The following is a 19,186-nucleotide window of genomic DNA, read 5'->3' as shown; positions in this document are numbered from 1 at the left end:
GTAGGAATAAAAATAAGCAAAAAATAACTTCACAAACTACATGATGCAATCTCGTTGTGGTGGTAAGCGTTAATACATCAGAGCTGGCAAAAGATATGGAACAAATCACCCATAACGAACCTTTAAAAATTAAAACAAGCTACGGCACGTTGGAACGATCCACTAGATCACAGCAAAGAGTAGTAGAAAGACTGAGAATTGGACACACCCAACTTAGGCATACATACAGACTCAAAAAGGAATCACCTTTAAGCTGCTCGTTTTGTGAATGTGTTACTACCTTAGCACACATTCTAATAGATTGTTTTGGATATTCCACCGAAAGGAAAAGGCACACTCATGGAGAGCATTTGGACATTGTACTTTCAAACAATTACAATGAAATTAAAAAGCTTTTTAAAGAGACTAGTCTCTACAAACAAGTTTAGGAAGTATATGAGTAAGTATATATTTATAAAACACAATTTAAATGAAAAAGCACCAGAATTAACAAAAAAAATCACCTTTCATCATCATGGTAATATGAACTCTTGTATATTTTTTTCTTGAACTTTTTCAATGTTTTTTTTTTATCTCCAAATTTATTGACCTTATTGGTAGGCTCTCAATCGTAAATTACGAGAAACGAATTTTAAAAAACCTCGTACAAGAATACTAAAAAAAATAAAACAGCAACTATGTAGTCTCGTGTATGAAAGTACTTATTTTTTCAATTTGACATATTTTTGAAAAGAACGCTACACTAAATCAAGCTACCTAACGTAGTGATTACCGGAAGCTCTTAGCAAACCAAACAGATCCCTCCCGAGTAGCACTAATTTATTTTTCATCCCAGTGCTGCTTCCGGTTAAGCGGTTGGCAAGCAAATTTACCATCTGCACCGGTACAACAACTAGTCCCGCTGCCATCCTCCAATCCAGCCGCAGTCGATAGCACCTAACTAAACGCACTCGCAGCAGCAACAAACAAACAACAACAACACATCGGCTCATAAATCTTTCTTCGACTAGGTGGAGCGGACGATGGAGAACCGACCGCTCTAGAGGGTGCACAGGTTGACCGATTCCTCTGAACAAGCAGCAGGCAGAGAGAGGCAAAGGGGAAGAAAAACGTTCCATTTCGGGAAATTAAAAGGACCAAATTGACACGGTCCGTTCCCGGTCCCGCCGGCACTGGGGCTGATGATTGTAGAGGAGGAGAACCGCTCCAAACTACCAATTGCTTTCAAAGTGTTGACACCTTTCTTTTTTTTATGTGTGTGTGTGTGTGTGGGGATGTAGTGGATTTCCCTCTTCATTTTTGCACTCGTTTTTCTCCCACTTCCAATGAGTGTGTGTGTTAGATTGGGTCACATGTGTACTATAAAACCAAAGCAAGCTCCCATCTTTGATCGCCTTTTTTCCACCTCATGTGATTTTCGTTCAGTAGCGGTAAGAGAGAGAGAGGAATTACGAACAAGAGGTGATATACAAACTGCTGACCTGCTGCTACCGTACTACTAGCATTCGGACCGTGCACACTACCTCCCTCTGTCCCAGCTCCTTCCAACATTTTTTTTTCCTCGTAATACTCTCGTTTGTAAGCACCACACACAGTTAATCCAATTTCACCCATATCCACCGCTGCGCGCTGCGCAGCCTCTTGACAGCCAAATAAGGCATCGGCACCGAAGATGAACGGTTCGCTGGGAATCGGGCACAGCACATTCACACACAAATCCTCCAAAACGAACTTCACTTGTTCCGCTCGTAATTTATTGCGGCAAAGTCAGTAAATCACCTTTTGATTACGATATCTTTGACACTGTCGAAAGCGTTGTAGGTGGTGGTCCGGACCCTGTATATTCGGGAATGGAGGAATCGGGTAAGAGAAGTGGAAAAGAGTCATGCCAACTCATACCACTGTGAGGTACAATACTCAAGGGTTTTTTTTTTTTTGTTTGAGTAAGTACAGGCTCCTTTGTCCGTGGCCGCACATGACGACCGGTAACTCCGGCTGTTGCCGAGGTTCTGCAACAAAGCTGCGCCAGCCTGTATGCTGAAAGGAGTCGAAACATTTGTTTGGTCAGGCGTTGTTTCGTTTATTTTTGAAATAGTAAATTAGCATCATCTCAACATTAATACCTCCGTTAAGAAAATCAGATTGTGTATATGCCTACAACCTTGCCCATTCATTACTCTTATTCTCGGTCTCTCCGTTCGTTAACTTTCTAATTTCGTACCGTCGACAACTGACATTTTCCACTCAGAAGTGGTATATTTTACGACTCTACAAACAAACCTATGATTTAATTTACATTCCGTCGTCCATTGTCGTGCATTTACCGAACCATAAAACACAATCCACAAAATTTTCACCCAATTTTCCCCGAGCAATACAGAGCATCGGCACCAGCAAACATGGCCATCACGCACACAAAAAAAATCGATTTAAAATAGCAAAATTGTATTTTATTTTCCCATTACCACGCATCACAGAACCACTAGTATAGTTATGGTTCGATTTGAACGTCACACTGGCTTGCCTACCACGTCCCACCGCCATTCCTCGGGGCTTAGATTCAACTATGTGCCAGGGGTTTAGGTTTTGGCTGGAATTGCTACACGGTAAACTTTTCTGCCCTTTTTTCCCATTCGTCCGTGTGTGGTTTGGGTTGCCACCTTGGGATACTCGTACCTTTTATTTTGCAAAAAAAAACACACACACACGCATACGCCGTCAATCGGAGGGAAGATGTTCCATTATATTGTGAGATTCCCTTGTTGGTTGAGATTCCGCAAAACCAATGCAAACAATGATTCTGAACAAGCCCCGTAGATAAAGGGACGGGTGCGGCACAGTTCCACAAAAGTCAGCAAATCAACAGTAACACACAAAAAAGGCTTTCCGAACTATTCCGTGGTAGGTTGAGAGGGGCGGGGTGAGCAGGAACGTTGTGTTGGAAAGGGATAATGGCTACGGATATTGGTTGCCGGATTTGTATTTGCGGTTTGATAGTCAGACTAATTTAATTCGTATTTTAAAGTTGTGCTGCCACTCTAAAGCTCTCGCTTTCCCCCGCGCTCTCTTTATTTATTTTTTCTCTATATCTCTTGGCTATCTCTTTCTCTCTCTCACACACATACACACACTATTTTTGTGTTAGTAAAATGAAAAGGAGTTGTACACGACACGTCAATTTTGTTTGGCAGTAGATCAAGCGTTAAAATCTCGTACCAACAAATTCCTGGGTACTTATGTCCAGAATAACTGCCTTGCTACTCGCCAAACAGTAGACTTTCGGGCTACCGGAACAGCCATTGCCCTCCATGTAATCCTAACTCGCCGACTGATTTTACTGTGTAAAAATGGGACTACACACCTTGCGCAGTATCATCACTTCGTATGGAGTGCCGCAACGAAGTAATCAGTGAACCAATCTCTGCAGGGTTTTACTCGGGGGTCTCCAAACTACAGCCCGCGGGCCGCATGCGGCCCTCGAAAGCCTATTACGCGGCCCGTGGCGACTTTGTAAAGGTTAAAATAAGTAGTTAATTAGACTATTTTTAAAGAAAATATTATTGTTGCCTTTAAGAGACGTAGACCAAGCTTAAATAATAGAATGCTATAGAGTATAGTTTTGAATATTATGTTAGTATTTTTTATTACGACGAAATTTAAACATTTACATTAGATACGGACAAAGGAAAAATGGCCCTCAACACGCAACCGGATATAGTCAGGTCTTGATGCGGGGGGACGGTCCATTCTACACCTGAACCCAAGATGGACATGTTGTTAAGTCAGGTGGCTTGACGACTGCACCACGGATCCGCTCCAACGAAAAAAAAATCAATTTCCCTATTCGCTGGTAAGCAGATCAGTTGCATCTTTTGGCCAATTGTGCATGTTCACTGGTGCTTCACAAATGTCCTGGAACTATGTGCCGAGAAGTGTGCAGTGATCACCCTCACCGAATTCGCTTTCGGTACGATTACTCACTGCGCTGCGTAACAGCTGTGTTAGGGATCTTGGAGCGCTCCTTGAGCTGAGCTTTCATGACCAGCTTGATCACGGCAGCACGGCCTTAGTCCGTATGGAGTAGTGATGTGCTGTAAGGAGCGCGCCCACGACTCCGATCCGACTCCGACTATTGTTAGTCCGATTCCGACTCCGGCAATATGGAACCACTAGATCCGCCCGGAGTCTGAGTAGCCCGGAATCGTCCGGAGTCGTTTGGAGTCGTTCGGAGTCAGAGTGGTCTGGAGCTACCCGGAGTCGGATCGGAGTCGACTCCAGATTTTTTCCAACTTTACCCATCACTAGTGCAAACCGTGCATTAGTCACTGAAAGCCTAGCCCACAAGTGGTACAGGCAAGCCTTGACCGACAACAGTTGTTGAGCTAAAAGAAGACGAAGAAGAGTGCAAACCGTGCGGAAAGCGATAACTCTCCCTTCCCGCCCACAACAACGCAAAGTGCAACTACCTTAAACATTAATTGTGTACACCAAACAACGGGAATCTCAAGAACAGACAGATATCTTTAGCCTTATCTGGACACACTGACAACATAGCGTTTGCACACAATGCAGAATTGGTGCATCATTTTCAAACTATATTAACTGTATGCAAGCGCGAGTTGACGTTAGAACCGTTTGCGACGCGATCGCGTGTAGACTGTTTGTTGAACGAGCACCATGGAAACGAAACGCTTGGCCAACTGGGTGGCGATTCTGCTCAGCTTCCTAGCAATTGGCTTGATCAGCGCGCAGAAGGACATCAACACGAACAGGTTACACCGCGGGAAGTACTACTTCGGGAACACATTTAAGGTGATTTTAGTTTGTTGTCGGTGAAATGTCGTAATGTTTTTGCAGTGTATTAAAATTAGATTTTTTTTCATCGCTCACACAAACACACACACACACACACACACACACACACACACACACACACAGCTCAACTGGTACAAGGCGGTCGAGTACTGTCGATCGCGCGGCATGTTCCTGCTGTCGGTGAGAAATGCCGAAAAGCGGGAAGCCGTCATCGAGTATCTGGACAGTACCGGGTACACGAATACGCACAACGGCCTGATAGCATGGATATCTGCAAACGATCTCGGCGAGGAGGGTGAATTCCACTGGGCCTCGACGGGGGAGCGCGTAAACTATCAGAACTGGAGCGAAACAGAACCGAAAAATTACAAGATCGACGACTGCACGGGAGAGGATTGCGCGATCCTGGAGTACTGGTCTGATGGTGGGGCCATCTTTAACTACACCTTCAACGATCGGTTCTGTGGGCGGGAATATATGTTTATCTGCGAAACGTTGCCTAAATAAAATGTCCACGACCCGGTTTTTGTGTGAAGAATTTTGAGTATACCATAACCAGCTAGAAGCGCGCTCACTTTGCTACCCTTAGTTAATTTTCGCACCACAGTGGTGTTTTGTAGTGATGGGTCATCGGAATCGCACCCACGGCTCGGAATTGCTTCCGAGCATTGCTACTCCGGCTCCGATTCCGACAAATTCAAATTCCGCACAGAATCGTCCGAAGTCGTCGGAGCCGTTCGGAGCCGTCCGGAGCAGGTCGAAGCCGGTCCAGTCAGCAGCCGGAGCAGGTCGAAGCCGGTCGGAGCCGTCGGAGCCTTCCAGAGCCGGTCGGAGTAGTCGGAACCCTTGGCTCCGAGTTCGGAATTTTGCACCTACATTTTTGTTGAATTTACCCATCACTAGCATGGAGTCCATCCGACAATCGATGTGCTTAACTACACATTATTGGGCTCAAGAAACGCTGAAACAACGCAATTGCAACATACAGCGACTATTATTCGCCGGGATACTTGGCCACCGGATCAACACTACTCGCCAAGCTAAACCTGTACGTTTGGGCGAGATTGCTCCGTGTTAGACCGTTACTTAATCGTTGCCGTGTATACGGATCTAGAAGCGTCGTTGAATAGAGTGGATCTTCGGTTCCTGCTGACTAAACTATGTAAAATAGGTCTTATTAGATTATTATATTTATTTCAATTGTTTGCCTGCAATTGGGCTGTGCAACAAAAACTTAAAGCTTACCTTGTCTAGCTAAACCCTTATACTAAAATGGAGTTCATAGGAAGTTTTAATATCTTTGAATCATAAAAAGGGAAAATCTGATCAAGAACGTAAGGTAGACAGAGACAGGTGGAAGTCAGAGAGAATAGCCGTAAATCACCGTAAAAATTACGTAAATTAGAGAGAAGTCATAGTCTGGCTCAGATCATACCTCCATGGCTGCAAATATCGAGTCAATCTTAACCACAAAGTCTCATCATTAATCAGTTGTCACTCCGGAGTATCACAGAAAAGCAACCTTAGTCTCTTGCTATTTTCTTTTTATATTAACGATTTTGGGCGGTCCCGGATATAGTCGTCAACTTGAACGACTCAGTAAAATGCCAGTCACCGGTTCAAGCCCAGAATGGACCGTCCCCCCCGTAGCAAGGATTGACTATCCGGCTACGTGGTAAGGAATTAAGTCTCGAAAGCCTGTATAGGCCGGCATGTTCGCGTAGGACGTTACGCCAAATAGAAGAAGAATTAACGGTTTGATGTATGTGGTAGCCCGATGACCCTTATCTTTATAGTAAGCTTTATAGTACAGTACAGAACCCTGACGATTGTATCAGCCTACACGAGACAATCAATTATTCTGTTATGTTGCTCGACTAATAGACTCGACTAATGGAAATATCTATCAATAAATGTTGTACCGTGTCCTTACATCGCTTGAAACGATCATGTGTAAAACATGATTTTGATGCGCCTTCTTTGTTGGAAAGAAAAAATATCTACGAAACCACTCCGTTCCCAAAATGTTTTGCAAGGAAGACAAGGCGAAAAATACACTTAGCATATGAACCGTTCTTTACCATGGCACGGCAATGATCTGATACATCAATATTATAAAACTTCAGCTGTCTCAGCCAAATTGAGCATAACACAGATAGGTACAAATATATAAATAAATAAATAAATATAATATGCCGGACTACCGCAAGCGATGTTTGTTGCTTGGGCTGTAATCTCTGGAACCGTGCCGAAAAGTTGCACAAAATGTGTTTCTAAACAAGCTGTTGAGAAATGAGATTGACGCGCCTGTGTAGCTAAAAAATATTGTCATTTTCACACCAATTAGAACAACTCATAGACAACGCACATTTCTGAACAATAATTATAGGAGAACATTAGCTTCATATAACGACACTCTACTGACAATGCGTAGACAATTCTCATTTCCTACCATGTGTCGTAAATTGAAACCTGCCTGTGATGATTACGAACCTGGCGTGTCACTATTTGCTTGTTTTGTATTCGTTCTATGCCCCTACACCCACTTGACAAGATTGTGCTATGTTACAGTCGTTGCCACCAAATTTTAGCTCTAAGGCATCAATTTTTGACAGTGCGCATCAATTTTTGCCTCTAAGGCGTCAATTTTTGACAGTGCGCATCAATTTTTGACTCTAACGCACATATTTTTGTCTGTAAGTCATCAATTTTTGACTCTTGTAGGAATCATGACAATTTTACAAAGTATTTAAGCAGATTTTTGACAATTATCATTCCACATCTCATTAAAAATACAAAAACTGTGTAAATTGATTGTTTCTTGAGAAAAAATGATGAAATTTTAGAAATTTTAAAGCTTTTGTTTACAGCTGAAAACACGTGCCAATTTTTTCACTCCATTCTTCTTCTTCTTTTGGCTCAACAACCGATGTCGGTCAAGGCCTGCCTGTACCACACTTGTGGGCTTGGCTTTCAGTGACTAATTGATTCCCCCCCCCCCCCATAGCAGGATAGTCAGTCCTACGTATGGCGGCGCGGTCTATTTGGGGATTGAACCCATGACGGGCATGTTGTTAAGTCGTACGAGTTGACGACTGTACTACGAGACCGGCTTTTCACTCCATTAAATCTTCTAAATTGGCAAAACAATTATTTTATTTTAAATTCTATCAATAAAATTATTCACTACTTAACTTAATTTCAACCATTTCAGAACACACAGTTTCAGAAAGTACGTAAAATTTTGTAAATAAAGCGACTGACTCACAGTCAAAAATTGATGCCTTCGAGGCAAAAATTGATGCGCACTGTCAAAAATTGATGCCTTCGAGGCAAAATCGTGAAACGCTGTCAAAAATTGGTGCCTTCGAGACAAAAATAGGTGAGTTAGAGTCAAAATTTAGCGGCAACGACTGTAAAATCATAGAAGTTAAGGCCCCTTCAAATGGGTCACAAGTGGTCTATCAACATTGAAAAATAAAAAAAATAGGCAAAAACCAAGGTAAATGATCATAAGAACCTGGGAAACTTCTTTGATAACATATACTGAAAGTAAGATCCTAAAAGACCCTAAAAAATCATACAACTATGGCGTCCATAAGACCAACGAAAAAAAAAGGAACAAACACTCTTCAACTTGTCCTTACGGCGCAACCGTGCATCAGTGCACTACTTAAACACAATTTACCGTGATTTAAACTACTAGCATGTTTACCAGCGTTACATGCTACTTTCGCACAACCAGCATAAGCAATATGTGTGACCAATTTAAATACAACCACTCTAGTACTCTGCTAGTGTAGTGGTGTTAAGGTCTACCCCTTTTTCCACAGCGTTGCCAGAGCGTTGTTCCTTCTGCAGGTTAAAGGATAATACACACACACACATACACTGCACTTGTACTCTAAAAACCATTCCCTGCAAAAATACACACACCACCCACCCTTCACGTTATGCTGCCAGCGTTGCGCTTTCCCTTAAACCACTCTAGCGATGGCAACAAACCACTTGAAACTTTAAACTAATCATAGCACAGGGAAAAACCTCGGGTCAGATTAAATGACAGCTCTTCCTCCGAGTGCACGGTGGGAGGAAGCTGGTGTAAGTTGAAGTTGACGAGGTAAGGGATAAAGAGAAAGATAGAGAGAGAGAGCGAGAAATAAATCGAGAAAAAGAGAGAGGGAACTAGAGAGGGACTAGGGAGCAAAGAGTGAAAAGAACCTGAGGTCTGCTGACAAGTGGAATAAAGTGTAGAAACGTTTGTTACCACAGGCAAGGTACGCCCGGACGTACACTCCGGTGAGGTGCACACACTTGTACGTTCGTTGTGCTCTTTTCGGCACCGCAAACGGTTGAAGGTTTTGCGAGCATTTTGTTGCAAATGCCCCACGGGTTAAGCTCGATGACGTTTCGGCTGTTTGATTATAGACTTCTATTTCCAGGCCTGTCCGGGAGGAGACGCCCGCTTTCTCTCGCTCTCTTCGAACTGCTGCTCCTAAGAGGTGTGAAAGCGAGCAAGCTGGGAATTTGATTTGCGGTCAGACATGTTGTTAGGAACTATGTCAAGCCTGGTGCCTGGTACGGTCCGTGACGGTGTCGGTGTGCGGAGTGTCCTGTGAGCTCACCCAGCCGACTACGGCATCCGACCCGATGATGAATTTACCTGTCGAGTTGGTTTGTGTGACTTTCCGACTCCACATCTCTCCCCATTTGCACTCTGAGCTCTTTCCAGAGTTCACGATATGCTTGGCTCGGTCGTTTGGCTTTCCAATCCAAACCAACCAAGGAGAACCTGGGAACATTCCAAAAATATGTTCTCATTACCAGTGGACAAACGAACCAGTGAAGGGGGGTGGGAGACGAGGAGCGACTCAGTGATTGAAATTGGCAATTGGTTTGTCCGCGATGTAATGGTCCATTTGTGTGTTGGAAAGTTGGAGTTTTTTTTACTTCCCTTCCCTGCGAAAGTTTTCTGCACGCCTCTCAAACCGGTGCCGCCGCACGATCAATAATTTGAAATTGTTATTAGTTTCTCCCTGTCGGATGCATCCCGTGCCAATTCTCGGGCTGGCCACCAAAAATTCAATAACGCTTATGCCAACGGTTATAATACCGCACAAATGCCTCGAAATGGAACTCGCGGTGCGGTGGAACAGCCGCACCGCTGGTTTTGCAATATTCCAAAAAAACCAAATCTTTAAGTTCCAGGACGCCGGAGGAATCCAGGCGGACGAGAGAAACAATTCCATTGAGGAGTGTGTTTTTTTAACAGTCTCCCCTTTCCGCTCAGTGTAAGGACGCCAATCTGTTCAAAAACAATTTACCCCACGGGACGGCAGAGCGACACAAAGCGTTAGCGGAAGACGAATTACTCGTGGAGATTCCCGCAGGTAAGCATCATCAACCCGAGTGCGTAATCAGAGCCAGCGTGGCCCCGTAGAAGTCATCTGCGATGATGTCTCGCCGAAACCATCAACAAGATGATGGAAGTACGGAGCAAAGCCCAACCGAAAAAAAGACAAACGAATCACTTCCGCTGGATGTATAGGTGGTGAGATTCTTTTGAATAGAAATTGGTTTTTATATTAAATTAAATATTTTTCTTCCCCCCATGCCACTTCCCCTCGCCCCACAAATACGGGAATGTACCGGAATGTGGAGGGAGTAGCTTCGACCGCGGAAAACAAAAAAAAACGAGAAAAATAAATACACATACCTTGTGCTACGCTGCCCTCCGGCTTCCTTGCGAGCCGGGATTGGTTTCCCAACTCCTGCCATTGCCGCAACCTTTCGCGCGAAAATAAAAACCCAAAATATTGAAAACGTACCGCGCAGCGAGTAAGGAAATACTAAACTCAATGTTTTTTTTTTTTCATTTTCAAATTCCCTTCGCTTCTCAGCGGACTGTGCTGAAGCTGGCAACTGCTGAAAATGATGTTTCCCTTCGCAGCGCTGGTTTGACGATGATTTCTTTTCATTTATGCCCGGCTGCCAGAAACCGACTCCGCTGACGCCGACGGCGGCCTCCGAATGTTAGCAGGCATCGGCAAGGCATTGCAAGTCACGCAATATTTCCCACGCACACGCTATACACAGACTCATCGAGCCAGCCTACCATCGAGGTTTTCACTTCCTCCCTCCTTAAGGGGTGTGTGTGTGTGTGTTTTATTCCTTTAATTTGTTCTATTGCACCTGAGTTTGTTTTTTTCTCTCTTCGCTTCGCTGCTAACCAATAGCACGCGTTTCATTCACTATTTGTGTACAAATTAAGGAGGAAATTTTAAGAATCGTGCTGCCCACACTGGCCGGATCAAAGCCCGGTGCAGTAACAGGCGAAAAGTCAAAAGAAAAACCAACAAGAACGTTATAGTAATAGCTTGCCTTTTAGCAGCGAAAACAACCTATTGACAGTTTGGTAAGGTATGGGGAGAAGATTAGGGAGGAAGAAGGCAGGCACACTGCGCGTCCCTTTAAAACAACAAAAAGCGTAGTGTGAGAAATGTGAGCAGGGAAATCATCAGTAAATGGAATTACATTCATCCATGCTAATTATTATTGCTCTTTTCCCACTCTCCTCTTCCTCTATTTGCTTTTGTGATTGAAGTGTGTCCCGCTGATGTCGTTAAAGTCGTCAAGTGGCGTACCTTGGGAATTTGATTTTCCCGGTTCGTTTCTTTCTTTTACCGCCTTCTGATTATTATCCTCCTCTCTTGCTTGAATTGCTTTTTTTTGATACCGAAACAAATCGGGTGGAAGGAACAAACCTATACACTCACACACAAACAAATTGAAATTTGCAAGATGTTCCATCCTTAGTCCTTGCTCTGGTAAGAAAATGATCATATACCGTCAGCGCCACTAAGATTTTTAACTACATCGAGAACATTTGGGAGAATGAGAGAAAGTAAAATTGAATAGACAAAGGGACATATTAGCATGGTGAGGGGGGGGGGGGGGTATGTGGAGGGGTTGATTGTATAAAAAACAATGAAGCAATCGATCGTCTATCCATATTCCCATCGTGCCGGGAGCTAAATTAATGAAATGGAAATTAAAACAATCGATCGTTTGCTTTGCCAAAAGACGCACGCCCGAGTGCAGGCGTGTCAGATGATTCATTTGTCTGGTCAGGAACACGATTGCAAGTGATTGATTTTTTTCTCTCTGCTTTGTATTTGTGTGCATTGTAAAACAGGAGCAATTTATTTTTATTGTACTCACTGCCGCCTTGCAGAAGCTGCTTGATTGGAGGGAAACAATTAGATGTGCTTTGATTGGCGTACTTAAATTGTATAAAGTTACTAGCGGGACCACCCTCAACAGTACATTAGCTGCTTTATCTTAATGTTTTGATAATGTCTTACCGATACAGCGAATATACGGATGTACAGAGTGTATACAGAGAAAATACAGATATTGGAAATAGTATCAGGGCAACATTTGGATAATTTTGTTATTGTTTGAAACCCTTAATGTTCCAATTCCTGAGTTCCCAGTTATTTCCGAGAACAAACTACTCTTGAGTTTTTTGGTAAACATAATATAAACCGCACAAGGATATTGGGAATTAAGATCCTTCGTTACTTAGTGACCTTCGCATTATTTATCCTTCAAATGTCGGATCTCCGATTCCACAAATTAATCTCACCATATGTTCGCAATAGATGTTGCAAAATCTTTGATCATAATCTATATCATACTGCACATATCAAGATCTTTAAATTAGTTATATTTTTAAACATCTATTATTCTTAAAACAATAATTCTATTACAAGACATAAGATCTCAAAAGGAGCAATTTATTAGAGTAGCTCGAAGTAGAGTTTAAGGATGAAGAACGAAAAACATAAGGTGGGGCAAGAATACTTGCATCACTAATTGAAAGATATCTTAGAAATCCTATCTGTTGATCTGTGTTTTTGCATGTTAGAGATTAAGCGTAAAAAAATCATTATAATTGTCCTTATAGCGACGAATTAGAGGGAAGGATATGCGTTGGAAACGTGTATCGACGAGTGACGAGCATGTAAACTAAATCTACCACAAACAAATCTACGAAACAAACAAACAAGCAAACATCACTTCCCTATCCCTACGAATAACACCCCGGTAGCATAGGTCATCCGCTCACAATTGCTTTACGTCCAGCAGGATGACCGTATTGTAAATCCACTCATCGCAATCCATTCAACCGCTCGCTGAATCCGCTGACCGGACGGGATGCAATTAATGCATATGTTTGTCCCTCCCTCAGACTACCCATCTCATCACGCGTCCCAGCCCAGCTGCAAAACCATAAGCACCAGCCATATCCACCTGGTTCGCTAACAACATCTCCCCCATTTCAGCCCATTTGCTACCTTCACAATATCTAGTGGCGGCCGAAATGAAACGAAAAAGTCGATCCCTTTTGTAGGGGTTTTATTACACCGCAGAATGTACTTCGACCCCGGGCACGGTGACGACAGCGCCCGCAGGATGCAGCAGGCCCGGGAAGGCGACCGGGGTGGAAGTTGGTCAACCCTCAACGCCTCTGCCCGAATGTTTAATGGCCTATTAATGATGCTATTTGACCACCCACGCGAGTAAAACCCCTGGGCCGGTCTCGGGGTTGAGAGGTTTTGGGTCCGCGATTTCCTCACACACCCACACACACACACACACACACACACACACACACACACACACACACACACACACACACACACACCCACGGGCAACAAGTGTGTGACACTTGTGCGAGGGTTGTCACACCGATGCTTGGTGATGCAATGTGTGCGCGCGCTCTCTCACTCTGTGGCCCTTAGCGAGGATCTGCCGGCCGTATGTGATCACTTAATCCGCTAATTAATGAGGGTGCCGCTGTTACAGTGGCTTTTCCAACCGGACGGCGTGTGTGAACGCGTACTCTCGGTACCGTGTGGAGTGCTCACTCGAATCATTGCATGGGTTCGCTGTTCATTGCTGGTTTTCTTTGTTAAAGTAGAGGTTTTTTTTGCTACCTCCTCTCTTTCCCTGGCTGTTCAGGAAACATCATCCAGCGGTGCGCTACTGGGCGACCTCCATCCACCATAAACGCCCTGACAGCTGCTAGCACGCTCCGTCGGCACCGAGCAACCAGAAAATGAGGTCGTTTTTCCGTGGCGTAATTAGCTGACCCCTGCAGTGGACGTACAGTGTTCACGTGGTGTGGGCGAGCGGTCAGTAGGAGTTAGTGGGGAAGTTTCACACACTCACTCACTTGACGGCTTTCGGGCACACTGGAACGCTGCTGAACGACGGTTGCTTTTGGGAAGGATTTCACAGCCTGGTTTTTGCTTTCTTTTTTTTCATTTCCATTTCTCTTTGGCCCTTTGTGTATGTGTGTTTCTCTACCTCCCTGCTTCACCACGTTGGTTGTTCGGTTTCTTTTTTGTGGAGCATGAGTGTACACCGGAAACTTTCGAGAGGGTCGAAGGGCGGTCGAGGCCATCAAGTTCACATCATAAATTATCGTTTCAACACGTTGCCGCTTAGCCGGAGCACGTACCACGGACAGTAACCCGTACACCCCCTACTACCCTGAGCCTTGCCCGCGTGCGAATTGGTGCAGCAAGAAACTGTCCACTCCGCCACCCCTACCCCAACTCCAGATGACACGTGTGTTTGCCTTTTGCATGCTCGGACCGAGCAACGGCTGAGTGAAGCCTGCCCGTTCCACGTGAGCACCATTTTCGCACACCATTTTCTTACGATGACATTTGCAGACTTTCACACCTTGTTTTGTGTGTTTTGCTGCTACGGTTTACAATCCAGAGAGTTGCAGAGAAGCCCCCTTCTCCTTCTCCATTCCTTCCCGGGCTGCATGCGTGTGTACTCGGTGGACGGTTGACAAGGAACGCCGTCCGACTGTCACTCACGATGACTTGGCATCACGTGGCATCACGTGATGGGATACGGAGGTACGTCTGCTAATTGTCAACAGGCACGCTCGAGGTTGATTCATCGATTATGGTAAAGTTTTACGAAACTAGTTATCTCAATTTAAGCTAAACAGCAATGAAGAGAAAACAAATCTCCTGCTTTAAACAAGTGAATGACACTCTGTCAGGCCATAAAGCGAGTGAAACCTTTCTCAAGACAATTAATCTGTCCGCTGTGCGCGATGTTGCGTCAAGAACGCTTTTTTTCACTCCCCGTTCTTGACGTTTTCCAAATTCACATTTTTTAAAGTATGTCTATAGGTGTTTAGAGCATACATCTCATCACCTTAACGTCACACAAGTTGGTACGCGTCATCAAAGTTCACCGATATGATATGACGAGCGGGCCAACAGCTGTTTTGCTGCATTTTAAAATGTGTACCATAACACGACTACAAAGAATAACAAGCTCTGGGATTGTTTTTTTAAAAAAAGTAAGTATTTAGTGACTTTTGAAAAAATCGATGTATTCTAAGATTTCCTGAAACGAATTAAGGATACCATTGCATTGCAGCTATTGTTGCTATCTTTCTGTGAACTGCTGGCACTATTTTCCTCATCTCCTTTACCCCAATACCCTCGTTTCCGTAGATACTCACAAATCCAACCGAATGTCTTCTTGTGGCAGCATCGTTATCTCTGGCACTGTTTATCTCTCGTTTTGATTGTTTTTAAAGCGCCTACTAGCACCTCAGACAAACGCTTCGAATCATCATCCACAGACCGAGTTCTGGAACTGCTTCACCCGTTCGGTCCGCTTACTTTTCTTCAGCTGAGATACAAGAGCTCGGCAGTGCGCTCTATCAGTTTCATAAACTACCTCCAACCAACAAAGCGAGCGTCGGTGCAGAATCGTTTCTACTGGTAAAAACCCACCACTGGAGTTCCGAAACGTTCCGGAATGCGATAAGCGGCCGCGTGTAACCTGTCCAACCGGCCGGGCTGGTTGTTAAGATGAAGATATATAAATTAAAAATTATGCAACCGCTCACTACCGGTCCGACCCGATGGAAACGCTCCGGGCAGTAGCCGACTCTGCCGGCGCTATCTGCTTACGGTCACCCTCGCACCATGCTATCGTGAGCACAAAATTAACCTCATCCATTTCACGTGTTTAACTGCGTGTAGCGACACGCCGAAGGGGTTCTGCTCGGAAGCCGCCTGGACCCCGGAGAATACCTGCAGGCTAGACGTAAACAACGCACTGCAAAAAAAAACACTACACAACAACAATATCTAGAGGCAGAACGGAAGCCAAAGCACGCGGAACACAAATGAGACATTATGCTCTTTTGAGGTTTCGTGCCCGAAAGGAATCCTTGAGGATGTCCCACAATATCTTCCGACGGGGAGCGCGGGGCAATCGCACATAGCCGGCAGCACTACCGGCGAGGTGGAAAGATTCGTTCGTGATTTAAACGGAAGTACCTTTAATTAATATGTTGTTTTAAACTTTTTTCCATTCTATCTCTCTCACTTTCGATGTTCACCATACACACTGTTGCTAGACCCTTGGTAACTAAGCCTTCCAAGACATCTCCCTAATTTCTTCCTGCTCAAGGCATACCCGCGTGCCGCACGCTGGGTGACCGCATCCCGGCGATGTCTGACACTTGTCGTGATTCATTGTTTGTGTACTTGAGTGCGCTTTAATCGAGGTCCTTTCCGTCGAGGTCGGGGGTCGGAGTTTGGCGGCTTCGCGTTGCGGCCTGCTCTGTAGGTGTAGGAGTGGTTTCCTTCCCGCTATCCTTTTCTTAATTTTCTCACATTCTCTTTTGCAGCTTCCTTTTCCTGGATCCGCTTCCGGTGCTTTTTTTATTAACAGGACAAAAAATACGCAAGATGTCCTATCACAAATTTCACCTACCTGTCGAGAAGGAAAGGAAAAAATAGCCCAGATCCATTTCTAAGGAGCACTCGCCACACTCTCAGGCATTCAGTTTTAATTATAGCTGTGTGCTCTTCCCGGGCGAAAATCCCGAAACCCACGTAAGGGAATGCTGTTACAGCGGATGTACGTTGGATGTCCCTATACGAGCTTGTAGATTAATACAACAAAAAGGATGACTTTCTCCGCCCTCCAAGAAGATTCGCGAGCCCTGCACGAGAAGGGAGTCACGGCTGGTTCGGGCGACGCAAAAAAATAAACGCGCTGACTTCTTCTGTGCTTTTGCACTCATCGAGCCCCTTCGAGCTATTGTTTTATTTTATCCTCCTCCATTTGAACATCCTCTTCATTCACAATTCCTGAGAATACAGTTTAACCGCCTTGTGCACAGCACCTAACTCTTGCGCTTTCTGCCAGCGGAATTGTGATGCGATTTCTAGTGGCGGTGTTTTTTTTTTGTATTTGTTAGTATCTGTGTCTATTCTATTCGCCTTCACACTTTTGCCTTGATCAGGAATAAAATCTTCTCTCCTTCTTCCTCATATCCTTCCACTCTTCCTCTCTATTAGCCCGCGCACACAAAAGGTGTCGCTGTTAAGTGGATTCGAAGGGGTTAAATTCACACCCCCTCACGCAGCTACTCCAGCAGGCTCGGGAGGGCAGAACTCACGCAAAACGGATCCCTCGAGGACATTCGCCAAAATTAAGAAGAAAAAATCCCTTCTCACCACATCCCTTTAAGTTGCTGAAATGTTCGGGTTAATACGGAAGGTCGGAAATGCAAGCACAAGGATGTGAACCAACCATCATTTCACGTGTATACACTACGTTGTTGCGTGGTTACCACCTCGCGGGCGATGTCTGCGGGCATTGAACATTTTTTAAATGCGTTTTTTTTACTTAGGTTTTTTTTAATCGCTTTAAAGCAAGTGCACTCCATGACACGCCTTCCGATACGGCTTGTCAACCAAATAGAACTGCCGAGAGAGGCTACATCATGACATATGATATATAGCGGATCCTGGGAATTGTAGAAACAGCTGTAGAAGTAGCTTCGGTTTGAAAATGTTTTCACCTCAAAGCAACTGTCACGAAGAAATCGTAGCTGGATTTTGACTGTATTATCAAATCAAGTTAGCCTGGTCATGTCATTGATAGAGCATCGGACAATCTAACTCGGATCGCTATTATTGTCCAGGAATTCTCAAAACTGTTAAGTTCGCGGGCATTGCTCCGCAAATACCGTTGTGGAGGGCCATTTTGGCCATAGTTTGGAGCTCCTATTTTAGAATACATTCTGCATTCTAGAATACTTCTTCTTTTTTAGCACTTGAGAGTCATTTTAGACTACATGGTACATAGTAAAAGTTCTTGTATAATTCTACCGACTAAATATAGTTTGTACTAACACTAACATCAATTATGTATGATTTTTGCGCAAAAATGTTCAGGTAAAACAAAGTTTACCTAACCAGAGAGACTAATTGAAGCGAACCTAGACTCAGCGATCTTTAAACTGCTCCACAGGCACGTTCACTATCTGCCAACCGGTTCTTCTAGTGAATCTGTGTGCACAGCAAATAGGCAAACCATTTTTGATCCACCTTCACGCACACCGACTCATTAAGCATCCAATTTACAATCGGTATATAGATAGCACGGTGTACGGTGTATGTTTCGTTTAGCGTCAACGCGCTAAATGGCGTGTAGAATTGACACGATATCTAAACATGGGGTTAATTCACAGGCTACACAAACACCTCGCACCTTGAATGCCGCCAAATGTAAAAAGCGATCACCACACTGGTGCGACATTTTGTGATAAAAGCACGGCACGAACCCCGTTGTAGAAGGCACACACCGAGCGTGTGGATAACTTTGACCCGTCTCGTTGTCACCATCGTCACCATTACCCGTGTAAACGCTGAAATACGTGCTTAGGATTGGTTGGAAAGGCTCGGGTTGGAAAAGCAGCTGAAACAGCCTACCGGTATGAGGTTTGACAAGTGCTACTACCTTTCTGGAGGCTCGACTAAGGATATTCGCTTGTTCGGTACCACCTAAGTGTAAGCGCGAAACCGGATGTGTGGGTACAAGAATAAGGTAAGGTAAGGTAATGGTTAAGTGTTTGTTAAACAACCAGTCAACCGGCTGTGCCAAACTCTCAATATTCTTCCTCTATGCGGATGCTACCTACGATGAAGATGACATATTGGGCAACACTTTCCTTTCGACAGTTGTGTCAAGAGAAAAAAAAATAATAGTATTTATTTTGGAGGTTTCTTCCTGGAAACTCCTTCAAACACGCGAACCACAAAACTAACCGAAGTGAGTACCACACTTTTGACACATTTGCGCCGAACCTTGGACTACCTCCCAAGCAGCGGACTCACTCACTGTTTGTCTCGCTATGTTTTTAGGGTAGTTGACAAACAAGCTTACCAATGTTTGTACTCCATCCATCGGTACTAATTTTAATCGAACTAGACGCTTGAGACAGTTTACGTGCTGGTGCTTTAAA

The 19,186-nt window shown here is 44.3% G+C and overlaps 1 protein-coding gene across 1 annotated transcript; it reads left to right on the top strand.

Moving 5' to 3' along the window:
- Positions 1–4,980: 4,980 nt before the first annotated feature.
- On the top strand, positions 4,981–5,322 carry LOC120961643 (alpha-N-acetylgalactosamine-specific lectin-like). Its single transcript, XM_040385561.2, has one exon. The coding sequence runs from the start codon at positions 4,981–4,983 to the stop codon at positions 5,320–5,322; it is 342 nt and encodes a 113-aa protein (XP_040241495.2).
- The last annotated feature ends 13,864 nt before the right edge of the window (positions 5,323–19,186 follow it).

The sequence above is a fragment of the Anopheles coluzzii genome, chromosome X (genome assembly GCF_943734685.1).
Source record: "Anopheles coluzzii chromosome X, AcolN3, whole genome shotgun sequence".
Taxonomy (NCBI): Eukaryota; Metazoa; Arthropoda; class Insecta; order Diptera; family Culicidae; genus Anopheles; species Anopheles coluzzii.
The sequence above is the reverse complement of the archived record's forward strand: the minus strand, read 5'-3'. Positions and strand labels throughout refer to the sequence as shown.